Source organism: Equus przewalskii, chromosome 6 (genome assembly GCF_037783145.1).
Source record: "Equus przewalskii isolate Varuska chromosome 6, EquPr2, whole genome shotgun sequence".
NCBI classification, from domain to species: Eukaryota; Metazoa; Chordata; class Mammalia; order Perissodactyla; family Equidae; genus Equus; species Equus przewalskii.
The window spans coordinates 69727398-69741141 of NC_091836.1; the positions used below are offsets into that span (position 1 = coordinate 69727398).

The 13744-nt window shown below is 42.9% G+C and overlaps 1 protein-coding gene across 4 annotated transcripts in view; it reads left to right on the forward strand.

Annotated features, from left to right (window-relative positions):
• Nucleotides 1-332: 332 nt before the first annotated feature.
• P4HA3 (prolyl 4-hydroxylase subunit alpha 3) overlaps nucleotides 333-13744 on the forward strand; it is a 37027-nt gene continuing 23615 nt past the window's right edge. The window contains exons 1-4 of one of the 4 annotated variants that reach the window (XM_070625839.1): nucleotides 333-351; nucleotides 7970-8213; nucleotides 8793-9016; nucleotides 13408-13557. In XM_070625839.1, coding sequence (XP_070481940.1) covers nucleotides 8195-8213; nucleotides 8793-9016; nucleotides 13408-13557 — 393 coding nt within the window. In that variant the 5' untranslated portion in view covers nucleotides 333-351; nucleotides 7970-8194. Of the gene's footprint in view, nucleotides 352-487; nucleotides 722-7969; nucleotides 8214-8792; nucleotides 9017-13407; nucleotides 13558-13744 lie in introns of those variants that run through there. The other 3 variants (XM_070625836.1, XM_070625838.1, XM_070625837.1) reach the window with 3 other exon arrangements.

The window sequence follows — 13744 nt, forward strand, 5'->3', positions numbered from 1 at the left end:
GATAGCTTGGATGTCAAGCATTCGTGTGAAGTGTTTTCCTCCCTCTGCTCTCTCGGCCCTCTTTGCCCACACCGCTATTACTAAAACGCATCATTTACGCATTTCCCCATCAGAATCCAGTGGTGTTTCTGTATTTCCACCCTCTGATCCAAGGGGGTAAATATTTTGGCAATGGCGTGGTACAGCCGTAGACCAGTGAATTCATCGCTCACCCACCTCGGCCTCAGTTTCCCCAGGTGTGAAGTGGGCACAGAGGAAACATCTTCCCAGGGCTGTGATTTAGTAGGGGGCGGGCAGACAGTGAGGTTGCAGGCAGCCCCCACGCAGTCGGAGGCGCGAAGGGGCAGGAAGGTAGGAGATGCAGAGCGAGGGGAGGCGTCAGCGCCGAGAAGGAGTCGGGGGCGGGGGCCGAGGCGGGGTGGCCAGGCGGGCCGGGCAGCGGGGCGGGGCCGAGGCGGCGGGGCCGGGAGCGGCGGGGCGGGCCGGCTGGACGGGCCGAGGGGACGCGCGCGAGCGCCGGCATGGGCCCCGCGGCGCGGCTGGCGGCGCTGCTGGCGCTGCTGGCGCTCCGGGCAGGGGACCGGGCAGGGGCCGCGGCGCGCGGGGACACGTTCTCGGCGCTGACCAGCGTGGCGCGCGCCCTGGCGCCCGAGCGCCGGCTGCTGGGGCTGCTGAGGCGCTACCTGCGCGGGGAGGAGGCGCGCCTGCGGGACCTGACCAGGTGAGGGCTCGGCGGCGGGAGCGGCGGGGACGCCGGAATGGGGGAGACCGAGTCAGAGGGGGAGACCAAGACACCGTGCTACGGGGTGGGGTGACTCTGAGGTTCATTGTCGTCCTGTGTGGGACCTCAGACCCCGTGTCACACTGTGAGACTGAGACACTGTGGCCCAATGGGACCTCCCCAGATCCATTGTCACCCTGTGTAGGACCCCGAGACACTGTGGCGTGGGGTGATGGGGAAGCTGAGACTGATTATGACCCCAGAGATGCGGTGTCACACAGTGTGGGTCCTCAGACTCTGTCACACACACACTATGGCACTCCAGATCCAGCGTCACACAGCGAAGTTGATACACTGTGGAAAAGTGTGGAGGAGAGACTCTGAAGCCGAGGACCTCACAAGGCACTGTGTACAGCTGTGTGGGCCCCAGGTCCTGTGTCAGAGACACAGGCATACTGCCGGAGTGAGATGGAGAGAATACTGTGTGATGCTGTAGCCATATGTGTGTTGACCATGTGACCCAGTGAACTGGTATTTTGTATAAGGAGTCAGGTGATGTTCTGTGACCACGTAGGAGATTTACATGTCATTTGGATGGATGAGGACGACGCTATGGATATCATACTCTGCATGTGAAAGGTGCCGAGTAATTGTACAGGTCACTCTATGAATAATGCTTCATGTTCATCAATTCATTCAACACATATGTTTGAGTGCCTATTGTGAGCCGGGCACTGTTCTAGGCACTCGGCATAAAATAGTGAACCAGACCCAACTGTGCCCTCGAGGAGCTTGTAGTCTGTAGCATCATGATTGGTAATCAGAGATGTCCACTGCCTCCTTTGCTTTCAGCTCTCCCTTCTCTTTACTTGTGAAGGAACTCTCTAAATACTAACTAAACGATAACTGAAATGTTATATGTGTGTGGAAGTATCTGTCACCAAGAAAACACCGGGTAAAACTATACTTGATGCTAGAGGATACTGAGTGTAGTACACACAAGCAGATGCTCGGCCAATATTGTTTTGCTATCCAGTCAACAAACTCTAGTGCTACATACTGTGAGATAAAACTCCATAACCATGCGTTGACTCTGTCAGTGTCAACCTAGGAAAGATGAATGACTGTATCTGATGCCATGTGTATCATATACACATATGTGTTGTGTCTTCTGTGCTTGGGACATCAAGAAGCCCGCAGCGTGAGAAACTGTGGAGTAACCATGTTGCTGTCTGCATATATTCATATTGTACTTCTATCATGTGACTCTGTCTCACAATGGACTGCTTATAAGCCTGTGAGTGAGTGGATGTGATAGTAATACCGATTCTGGGGCATGTGGGAAGGTGTGTGGGACACCGTGGCTGTGTGAGCGAGCCCACGTACAAGAGAATCAGTTTGTGTGTGGAGGTGTGTGTGGGAGATGTTGTTTTTCAGTGGTGACTGAATCATGATGTGGTTTGGTACATGCTCTTAAGTGTGTAGCTGGCATATAAGCAGTTGTATGCATGTTTAAATTTACTGTTAGTTTGAAATAGTGTGATCACACACACACACACACACATAATGTTTGTTAAGTCTGTATTAATTGTAACAATAAATGATGATAATTTCAATAATTCTTGTCACTCTTTGGAGTAGCATGGTTGCTTAGTGTTTTGTGGGCCCACGTTTACAGGGCGAAATGTTTTAATTTTGTCCTTAGTCTGGATTCATTGGAGTTCAAGTTCATTAGTGGAAATGGAACAGCCTCTTTTCTCTCTGATTTGAGATACCAGCATGCTCCCTGCTACCCATGTGCTTGTTCTCCTCCCCCTGATCTCTTTGTTTGTGTGGCTCAGAATCCCGGTGCCAGGCCCTCAGGGAGCAGGCTCAGAAGCGACAGCTTACAGCATTGAGGGTGGCGGGGGCCCCCATCTTCATGCTGGTCTCTTTTACTGTCTTACCACCATTATCATTGTCACAGCTTTATCACAGTGGGAGGTCTTGCACAAACCTTATCTTATTTGATTCTCTCTCACACACAATGGTTTGAAATAGGTTTGTTTTACCCTCTTAAACAAATGAGAAATCATGTAAAATATGAGGAAACTAAAGTTTAGTACCTTATCCAAGATTATAAATCTGGTAGGTAGCAAATCCAGGACTAGGACACAGTTCTTTTGATTGTTTCTTTCCAGCGTGCTGTGCTGTCCTTACTGCTTACATTATCTGACATGCCAGGACCCAGACCAAGCCCCATAACCGCTGAGGTTTTATGAGCAGCTGGAGTACATAGTGGTTAAGAGTCTGGATTCAGGAATTTAACAAACTCTGTTTGAATCCATGGCTCTGAGCTTGGGCGAATTCCTCTACCTCCTTAAGCATTGGTTTCCCAATCTGTAAAATGATGATAATGCTGGTACCTACCCCCATAGCGTTGTTGGAAGGACTAAATACCGTGTAAAGGTATTTATCATTGTGCTTAGAATATAGTAATTGCTCAACAAATGTTAGCTCTTTATGATTTTTGTTTATTTGAAGACTGGCTGGTGAAACTAGACCCCGCTTTTGGCTCTAAGCAGTAACTCGGATTGTGAGAGCCCAGAAAATAAAAAACAATCGGAGAAATTCTAGATTCTCTTCTCATGTGATTTATGAACATTTCATTTCAGAAAGTTTAGTTTGATATTTTAGAGACTCTTTGTTCTCTAGTCAATGCCCTAAAACCTAGTGAAATGTTTGCTTTTTAAAACGAGAGTTTTGGCAGTTCCTGCTCATTTTCCTAGACTCCCAATCTGGTGAGTTTATGTAACTTGAGATGTTATTTCTAAGGGCCTCAGTTGATGCACTTCTTTAAATTTCCAAATTTAAACATGAAATATTTTTTGATGTTGAAACTACTTCCTACCCCAAGTTAATGAATAAAAATTATACTAGTTATAGTATATATAGTCATATACTAATATATATAATATATATAAATATATGTATATATTCAGTTAGCCCTAGCTTTTTTTGTTGTTGCAGTTTTAAAGAACTACCAAAATTGGAAGAGTGGTATCAGCTGCAATTATTTCTGGTTAGGAATTAAGCATTCAGAATGTCTCAGAAGAACTGAGACAAAGCCATTTCTGAATTCCAAAGGAGAAACATATTGAGTTAAAATAGCCCATGCATTGTGGTTGGATAACCTGTCCAGGCTGTGTTAAAGGCAGGGATTGGGTTGCAAATTTGTTGTGCAGATTCTTGAAGCAAAGGATCTGATTTTCCACTCTCAGCAGCATTTGTTAAAGCAAAAACCCATTTAGGAAACCCTGAGGTTGGAATTCAGCATCCAGTAACTTGGGCTCTGAAAACCAGCTATTTGCTCAGAGGCTGGGCATAGGGCCAATGTTGGGATTCCAAGCCAGCCTCAGATATCAGTTGATAGGTTTTTTTTTTTCTTTGTGTAACTGAAAAATGATGTATCTGAACACTGAATTGAATTATGTGCTACAGTAGAGATCAAACCCCCGCCCTAAATAAATTGACCCCATAATACAAAGTGGGATGCCAAGAGAACAAGGAGATGGTGCTTTTGATTTGATGGATGACTTGGGACAAATCGTTACCTCTCTGCCTTCCCTCTTTCCCTTTGTGCCTCAGTTTTCTCCGATGCCTGTTAAACATTTGTCCTCAAGCACCAAATGAGGAATCTATTTATTCACTTGTGGAAAAGGTAATGGAAAGAAATAATACAACGATTGTGCTGAAAGGATCCATAGAGATCTTCTAGTCTAGACCAGCTCTGTCGTTTTATAGAGGAGGAAACTGAAGGATAGCTGGAGGCTGGGTCAGGACACCTCTCAGCTCCTCCTGATCCAACTGTCTTATAAAATCACTGCCCACTCAGCCTCGGTGGTCCCTGGACACTTACTCTTCAGGCTGGACTCCAGCCCAAGTCTCAGCTTGTAAGTGTTCGTCTAGCAGTGGAATATCTTCCGCTAAGTAGTTCCATATGGAGCTGAAGCAGGAAATAATGGGTAGTAAAAAAAACTGCCACACCCTGGAGACTGGTTTGGTTTCAAAACCCTAGAGTAGCTGCTCTCAGACAGCCCTGTCTTAGGGATTAGAGACATCCTGGGACTTGACAGGCTTCCCAGTTCCTGTGAGGGGCACCCAGGCCCCGAGTCTCGTTCCTTAGTTTATTCTTGAATTGAACGTTTGGCTCCCTGGAAGCATCTCGAGGCCAGTCATCTTCTGTTTCAGGCTCCGCTTCCTGAACGGAGGGAACGTTGAGGGTCCCACCCTTGAGAAATCTCCAGGTCAGACGCTGCTTCAAGGGATTGAAATCTCCCACCATGCCGCTCCCTCTGTTCTTCACTTTCATCCCTTTCCACTCTTGGAAGTCCCCCGCTCTGGCCAAAGGACTCCTATGTTCTCACATGCTCTTGCACACATTCGTATACATCCATAGCCTTTTCACTTTGCACACACTTTTTCCTTTTACTTCCGTTATTATTATACTTCTTTTGAAATTAATAATTTTAAAACACGGGAAAAAATTCTTAGAGGGCAGGACTAGAACTCTTAAGTCTGCCCTATTACAACCAATAAATTCCAATAATATAGAAATAACAAGTGTTGGAGAGGATGCAGAGAAAAGGGAACCCTCATACACCACTGGTGGGAATGCAAACTGGTGCAGCCACTGTGGAAAACAGTATGGAGATTTCTCAAAAAATTAAAAATAGAAATACCATATCATCCAGCTATCTCATTACTGAGTATTTATCCAAAGAACATGAAATCAACAATCCAAAGAGATCTGTGCATCCCTGTGTTCATCGCAGCGTTATTCACAAAGCCAAGACATAAAAGCAACCGAAGTACCCATCAACGGATGAATGGATAGAGAAGATGCAGTATATTTATACAATGGAATACTAGTTAGCCATGAAAAATGGACAAAATCATGCCATTGGCAACAACATAGATGGACCTTGAGAGTATTATGCGAAGTGATATAAGCCAGACAGAGAAGGACAAACACCATATAATTTCACTCATATGTGGAAGACAAACACATGAATAAGGAGAACGTGTTAGTGGTTAACATAGGGGAAAGGAGAAGGGGGAGGGTGAAAGGGATAAAGGGGCACATATATATAGTGACAGATGAAAACTGGGCTATTGGTGGTGAACACGATGCAGTCTCTGCAGAAACTGATAAATAATAATGTACAACTGAAATTTACACAGTGTTATAAGCCAATATGACCTCAATAAAATAATTTTTAAAAAACTATCCCATTAGTGTCTTAGAAATGGAATAACCGTAGTATACCAGAAAAGGAAAGAGCATCTTTTGCTTATATGAACACTTTTGCAGGACATCCAAGGATGAGAGAAATTAACCAGAAAGATGATCACTTCTGGCCCCACCATTTCTGGCTCTTTACTGTCAATGTCAGCAAGCCAGGAAGATTGGAAGCATGCTGGACAGCCCCACCTCTTCGTTCCCCATTACTGCCATCACCAGTTTCTATATGCTCTGCTTCCTAAATACCTCCCTTGGGTCCATCCCATCCTCTGGCCCCACTGTCACTGTTGTGGTTCAGATTCTCCTTGTTTCTTGCTTACAGTTTGGAAATGGCCTGCCCACTGATCTTTCTGCCTCCAGTCACTTCTGCTTTTTAACCTTCCTCCTCCTCCTCTCACGGATTTGTTTATGTAAACATATCGCAGTGCATCCCATTTTCCCCCAAAACTTTTTGGTGGCTCCTGATTGCAATCAGGGTGAAAACCAAATTCCGCAGCCAGGCTTATGAGGCGCTCCTCATTCTCCAGTCTGATCTCCTACCCATCTCCTAACACACCCTGTGCTCCAGCGATACTAAACTGCTCGCAATTCCCCTACTGCTTCTCTCTGTACCTTTGCGTATGTTGGGCTGTCTCTGCCTACGTGGAAGGAGGCCTGCTTCTCCCTTCCTCTTTATTTGCATTCACCCATCAAGTCTCAGTTTATTATCTCCTCTGTGAAGCCTTCTCTGACCTGCTGTGGCCGAATTAATCACCCCCTGTCTATACTCCCCACTAAAGCTGGTGTTAAATCTGGTGTTGCATCTCTAATGTAATTATTTGTATCTGTCTTACCCACAAGACTGCAAGTCTTTGAGACCAAGGTTATTGTCTTATTGAAAATTTTGTTCCTCATTCCTAGAAGAGTATATTTCATTCATTCTTTCATAGAATTACATATAGAACTTAGGTATAGAGTGAGGAGAAAAACAGCTATTTTCTTGCTTGTGAAATCCTTGAGCGTTGGACCCTGTCTTGCCTTTGCATCCCCAGCATGGAGTCTGACATCTAGCAAGTAACCAGTATAGACTGACTTGTTGAATGGACAAATATATATCAAGCCTCTGTGCCCTTGTATACACTGGTCCCCGCTGGCTTGAAAAACATTCTTCCTCCCCTCTTTGTTCTGGCTCCATGGAAATCAGTATGGCAAAATCAGCTGAGAACTGGCTTCAGAGTCAGGCACACTTAGCTTCAATCCTGGCTTTGTCACTTACTAACAGTGTGGCCTTGTTTCAGTTTCCTTTCCTATAAAATGGGTATGATAAAATCTACTCTAAGGGTTGTTGGGGGAATTAAATGAGACAATATATGTAAAGCACTTAGCAGGATGCTTAATACATGGTGAGGGCTCAATAAAGAGCTGTCAGAGCTATCAATATTTTAACTAATCCTTCAGGACTTAGATCAAGTGCCATCTCCTCTGAGAAGTCTTCCTTCACCCCTTCCACTCCCACCTGGGTTAGGTGCCCTGCCTACAAATTGCCATAGCATTACATAGCATTGTATGCTCACTTCTCTCACAGCATGTAGCACAATTATTATAATTCATTCAACAACATTTTTGAGTGCCTACCAGATTCTAAATATTGGGTATAGAGTGATGAGAGAAAAGAAAATTTTCTTATTTGTGAACTTGAGAGCTCGACTCTGCCTTGCCTGTGGATCTCTGGCATCTAATATGGTGCCTGATGTACTGTAATTGACCATCAGAGACGGACTCATTGAATGAACAATGAGCGGACCTACTTTTGTTGTGTTGGTAGTTTTCATATTCTTTGTACTTGTTGGTTAGAATACTACGTGAGTCTCAAGAGGTTCCGCATTTCATTTTTGACTACTGAATGTGTATACACCATGCCAGCCTTCCTAGGGGTAGTGGTTGTATCAGTAGGTGAGATCATTCGTTCTACCCCTCTCTTTCAGATTCTATGACAAGGTGCTTTCTTTGCATGAGGATTCGGCAACTCCTGTGTCTAACCCTCTGCTTGCATTTACTCTCATCAAACGCCTACAGTCTGACTGGAGGAATGTGGTACATAGTCTGGAGGCCAGTGAGAACATCCGAGGTAATGAGGAGGAGGGCTGGAGGGTAAGAGAAGATTCTATCTCCTGACTCAGTGGAAAGGAGAGAGATTCTGATGGGATGTGATGAAGGATAATGAAGTGGGTAGGTATTACTTAATCTCCTTAGCTCTAACTATTACAAAGAACCAGATCCCCTTGTTAATATGTTTACATGATTATACATTAGGAAACACTTGCCTATCCATTATCTCATTTGATCTTCACTACAATCCTGTGAAGAACTATACATTATATCATCCCATTTACATATGTGTAGGAAGTGATGTCTTCTAATAATTCCTGTTTTATTAAGTTGCACTACAGTGTTATCTGTAGCAAGATCACTTTCCTAATTTACTCAACTTTGTACTTGAACAAGTTTGTTGACTTTGGGGAAGTTAAAAGGAGGAAGAATTGTCCCTGCAAAGGGGAGACAGATAGGATGGGAGAACGTGGTAAAGGTGTGTGCTTTAGTTTTTCTCCAGAGTGTTTGTTCCTCCTTCAGAAGATTGTGTTAAGCATCCTCTCTGTGCCAGGGACTGTGCTTGCCACTGGGAACAAAAGAAAATCAAACGTCATCTTTGCTCATGAAATATTCGAGTAGGTGATGATGCCTTGCATGTGTTAAATGCTCGCCACCTGTTTTCTGAATGGTGGGTTGATGTTTTCACGACCTTTACAGCTCTGAAGGATGGTTATGAGAAGGAGGAGCAGGACCTGCCAGCCTTTGAGGACCTTGAGGGAGCAGCGAGGGCCCTGATGAGGCTGCAGGATGTGTACATGCTCAACGTGAAGGGCCTTGCCCGCGGCGTCTTTCAGAGAGTCACGGGCTCGGCTGTGACTGACCTGTATAGTCCCAGACGGCTCTTCTCCCTCACAGCAGATGACTGCTTCCAAGTTGGCAAGGTAGATATTCAGCGAGAGGTGACTTGCTGGACTCTAGTTTCTTGTGGACCAAATAAGTATATCCTGATTGCTTTTATATTTTTCTCATCCTTACAGCAAACTCGGAAATTTAGTATTATTCCCCATGTTCAGATGAGGGAAGTGAGGTTCAGAGAGGATAAATAACTTGCCTAAGGTTACACAATTTTAAGTGGCAGAACTAAAATTTGAACCCAGTCTTTAACTCCAGATCCCACGTTCTTTCCATGATGGCTAAGGTGATCTTATACTTAGGTCACTCTTCAGAGTGAAGGGGGTGTTATTAGTTATGCCAGGACAACAGATGGTCCTTTGGTCACCCTAACCATAGCACCCTGCCAGGAGATGAACAGTGGGGTGGAAGGGAGAATCAGGGTTAAAGGGCAGGGGAAAGGGATGAGAGATGGTGATGTGAAGGTAAGATCATGGAAACTCAGCTTCCTGAGACGTTCTGGAATCCCTTGCAACATTTCCTAGACATTTAGAAATACTAAATTAAAGTAGTGTCAGAAAACTGAGGCCATTCACTTTAACATTACTGGAGGAAATTGACTTCAGGAACCTTCCCTATGAGATATTTAACCGATCTTTGATCTTAAGTTATAAGCACACTTGAGGTCATTTTACAATATACTCTTTGTCAGCCTTTACCTTAAAAAGTAATGGATTAAATTCTTTTTAATTTTGAAGATGCATATTGCAGGAATTTTTTCCAGCCCCTACGGTATTCATTAGCTGATCTGAGAGTGGGCCTCCTGTGTCCTCATTCCAAGTTTTGGGACTCTGTCTTCCAAATAAATGCAGAGTGAGTTGCCCTAAGCCTCTCTATGTGCCATTTTCCTTTTCTGAGATCCTGAATGAAATCGGAGCTCAATCCTCATGTGCATGGCTAATTGAAATTTAAGATGGTTAAAATAGTTCCATGTGTGGTACCCATATGTGCTTCATTCGTGAGGCCTTTCTGAGGCTCAAACCATATGTAGAAAATTTAGTCAGTCACTTCCTGAAAGTCTCACTTTATTTCTGTATTTATTTACTTATTTTCAAAGATAAAACATTTCAAATATAAGGAAAGTACATAAAATAATATAACAAGCAATTATATCTATAATTGAGATGAAATATATGTTCAAATATTGCTATATTTGTTTCAGATTTTTAAAAAAGATTAATATATAGCTAAATAAAGCCTCATTCCTCTCCCTTCTCACCGCCCCCAACCCCTTCTACCCTACCCTTGCCCGGGAGCCGGGTAAGCATTGTCCTGAACCGTATGCTGTGTACTTTCCCTAGTCCAGCTTCTTTCACTCAGTGCTTTATGTCTGTGAAATTCCTCCACATTCTTGCATTTATTAGTAGTTCATTCCTTTTTATTGCTGAGTAGTATTCCATTGTATGAATACGTCTCAAACTATTTATCCAGTCTCCTGTGGATGGGTACTGGGATTGTTTCCAGTATGGACTACTGTGAAGAAAGCTGCTAGTAACATTCTTACGTAGGTCTTTCTGCGGACATTTGTTTTCATTTCTCTTGGGTAAATATCTAGGAGTGGTATCACTGGGTCGAAAGATAAGCTTCAGTTGTTATTAACACATGGTTAAATTTGTTTCATCTACACATCTCTAGTCCCTCCTTTGTGAGTGATTTTGAAGCAGATTAGTCTATATTCTGACATTCTTAATTTCAGATTAAGAATTTAATTCTTAATTTCTAATTCTACTACCCTACTATTGTGTCTGTTGATTTTTCTTCATGATAGATTATTTCCTGATATAGTTTATCATGTTTGATTGTAAGCTTATTTCTAGCAGGACTTTTCCCCCCTAAGGCAATCTCTGTGCCCGGAGTCGTGGAAATAGCCCTCCAGAGAGTTTTGGGTTTTCTTCTTCAGGTACTCTGGTGGTCTCACTGGCCTTAGAGCCTTTTTGTTGTTGTTGTTGTACATTACATCCCCATGACTTATTTATTTTATAACTGGATCTTGGACCTTTTGACTCCCTTCATCCATTTCACACATCCCTTACCCTCTGCCTCTGGCAACCAATTTGTTCTCTGTATCTATGGGATTGGGTTTTTTTTTTAGATTCCACATATAGGTGAGATCATACAGTATTTGTCTTTCTCTGTCTAACTTATTTCATTTAGTGTAATGCCCTCAAGTCCATTCATGTTGTTGCAAATGGAAATATTTCCTTCTTTTTTATGGCTGAATAATATTCCATTGTATACATCTACCACATTTGCTTTATCCATTCATCCATTGATGGACACTTAGGTTATTTCCATATCTTGGCTGTTGTCAATAATGCTACGGTGAACATGGGGTTCAGAGATCTTTTTGAGTCAATGTTTTCGTGTTCTTTGGATAAATACCCAGAAGTGGAATTGCTGGGTTATATGCTAGTTCTATTTTTAATTTTTTGAAGAACTTCAGTACTGTTTTCCATAGTGGCTGCACCAATTTACACTCCTACCAACAGTGCATGAGAGTTCCCTTTTCTCCACATCCTCACCAACACTTGTTATTGTTTGTCTTTTTGATAACAACCATTCCAACAGATGTGAGGTGATATCTCATTGTGGTTTTGATTTGCACTGCCTTAGATCCATTTTTATATTGATTTATTGGCCTGGGGATTCCTTAACTATATGAGTCACACAAATTCAAACTGTAAACTCATGTGAAGCACAGGCTCACAATTGTGAATATTCTAAGGAGACACTTTATTTCCCTACACACACACAAACCAACTTTCTTGTCTCTTTATGACAGTGGGTAGATTTTTTTCTGGTCCACTCTTTCCTTTAAGGTATAGTTTTTCATGGATTTCAGTTTTATGAGTGTGTCTTAGTTCTGATTCCTAGATTTTTGGAGGTCTAAGGAAGGCTCATCTTTTGTCCTCACGTTTGTGTTATAACCTAAGGTTACTAAGTATCGAGATTACTGAGACAACACCCACTCCCATCCTAGGCAGCTTCAGCATCTGCTCATAAGCTTATTGCTTAGGTTTTTAGCTCCTTTCTTGTTTCTGGTACGTGGGTATTTTCCATTCTTTCTTGAAAATATATAATGAAATGCCTGTTATATTTTATTCAAAATTTCTAAGTCTTTGTGTTGGAAGGATTCCAGTTATCTCAATCTACCACATGACTGGACTTGAGTTCCTCATTAATAAAGTGAATTGTTAACTTAGCAGAACAAGTGCACTCGTTTTTTATTGTTTTTCTTCAACTCAACCTTTTTAGAAATAGGAAACTTGGGGACCAGAAATATAACACAGCAGGCTAATGGCAGACCTGGGATAGGAACTGATTTATTATTTAGGCTGCACAGTTGCAGTATCTCTAGGTTCTGCCCTGTCTTTCTGCCTGTCTGGAAGTTATACTGAAATTAAATCATTTCATAAGAGTTCTTCCAACCCTGTGGCTTTATAATTCCATGCTGTCTCCAACATCAATTTCCAGGAAATTCCTCCTGCAGTTCTGGTATTCTGGTTAACTGTAAACTATTAGGAGACAGGAGCTATGTCTAGGCCATGTTGCCATATTCCCCAGCATTCCAACATCTAATATATGACACATCCACTGAGCTCCCATAGCATTCCCACATCTACCTTCATTATGGTGTCTAAGGCATTGTGTTGCAATTGTTGGTTTGCTCACATGCCCCTCACTTGGTTGAAGCTCTTTAAGGGCCAGGACCACCAGGTACATTGTAAATACTCAGCAAATACTGAATAAATAAATGAAAGAATTTAATCCATTTCTCACATTGCTAACAGCAATATCTTCCTGAAAACATGGCATTCACGACTCTCATTAGCTTAACCCATGCTGCCTTTTAAAGTTCATTTCCTGCTTCTCTTCACCTTAGGCTATAGCCACAATGTACTACTTGAACACATCCTTGCTTTTGGCTTCTGTTTCTACCATTCCCTAGTCTTAAAATACCCTTCCTTCCACTCTCTGCTCATTGAAATCCTTTTCCTTCTTCAAGGAAGGCCCTTCTCAAGTGGCACTTATTCCATGAAGCCTTTTGAGATTCCCAAGTCTCCTCCTTTCTCTATACCTCCATGGCATATTATGCATATTTCCTTCAAGCATTCATGCCATTCTGTCCTGTATTATAGCTACCTGAGTTCATCTCTTTCTCCTTCCCAGATTATAAGTTCCTTAAATGCAAGAACCCTTGTGTCTTCTCTACACCTAGTATGATGCTTTGTATAATAGATGCTTACTAAATTGAATTTAAGTGAATTTGAGATGAAAACTTGCCTCTTGGGTTCCAAAGGCCCTCCACTCTTTGCATAGTCATTTCCTTTCTTCTACCTGTGGACTAAGGCTTAAATGGTGGTACCTTTGTTCCCTACAGGTGGCCTATGACATGGGGGATTACTACCATGCCATCCCGTGGCTGGAGGAGGCTGTCAGTCTTTTCCGAGGATCTTATGGAGAGTGGAAGACAGAGGATGAGGGAAGTCTAGAGGACGCCTTGGATCACTTGGCCTTTGCCTATTTCCAGGTCGGGGAATAAGTGAGGGTCACTGCGTTCATCACAATGAGTGTGATGCTTTATATCTGCTTTACAACTTTCTAAGCATTTTCATGTCTCTTCATTTATTTCGTCTTCCCAACAGGACCAAATGTGAGTCAAGCAGGGCAGTTGTTTTATTATTCCCATATTTCACATGTGAGTAAACTGAATCTCC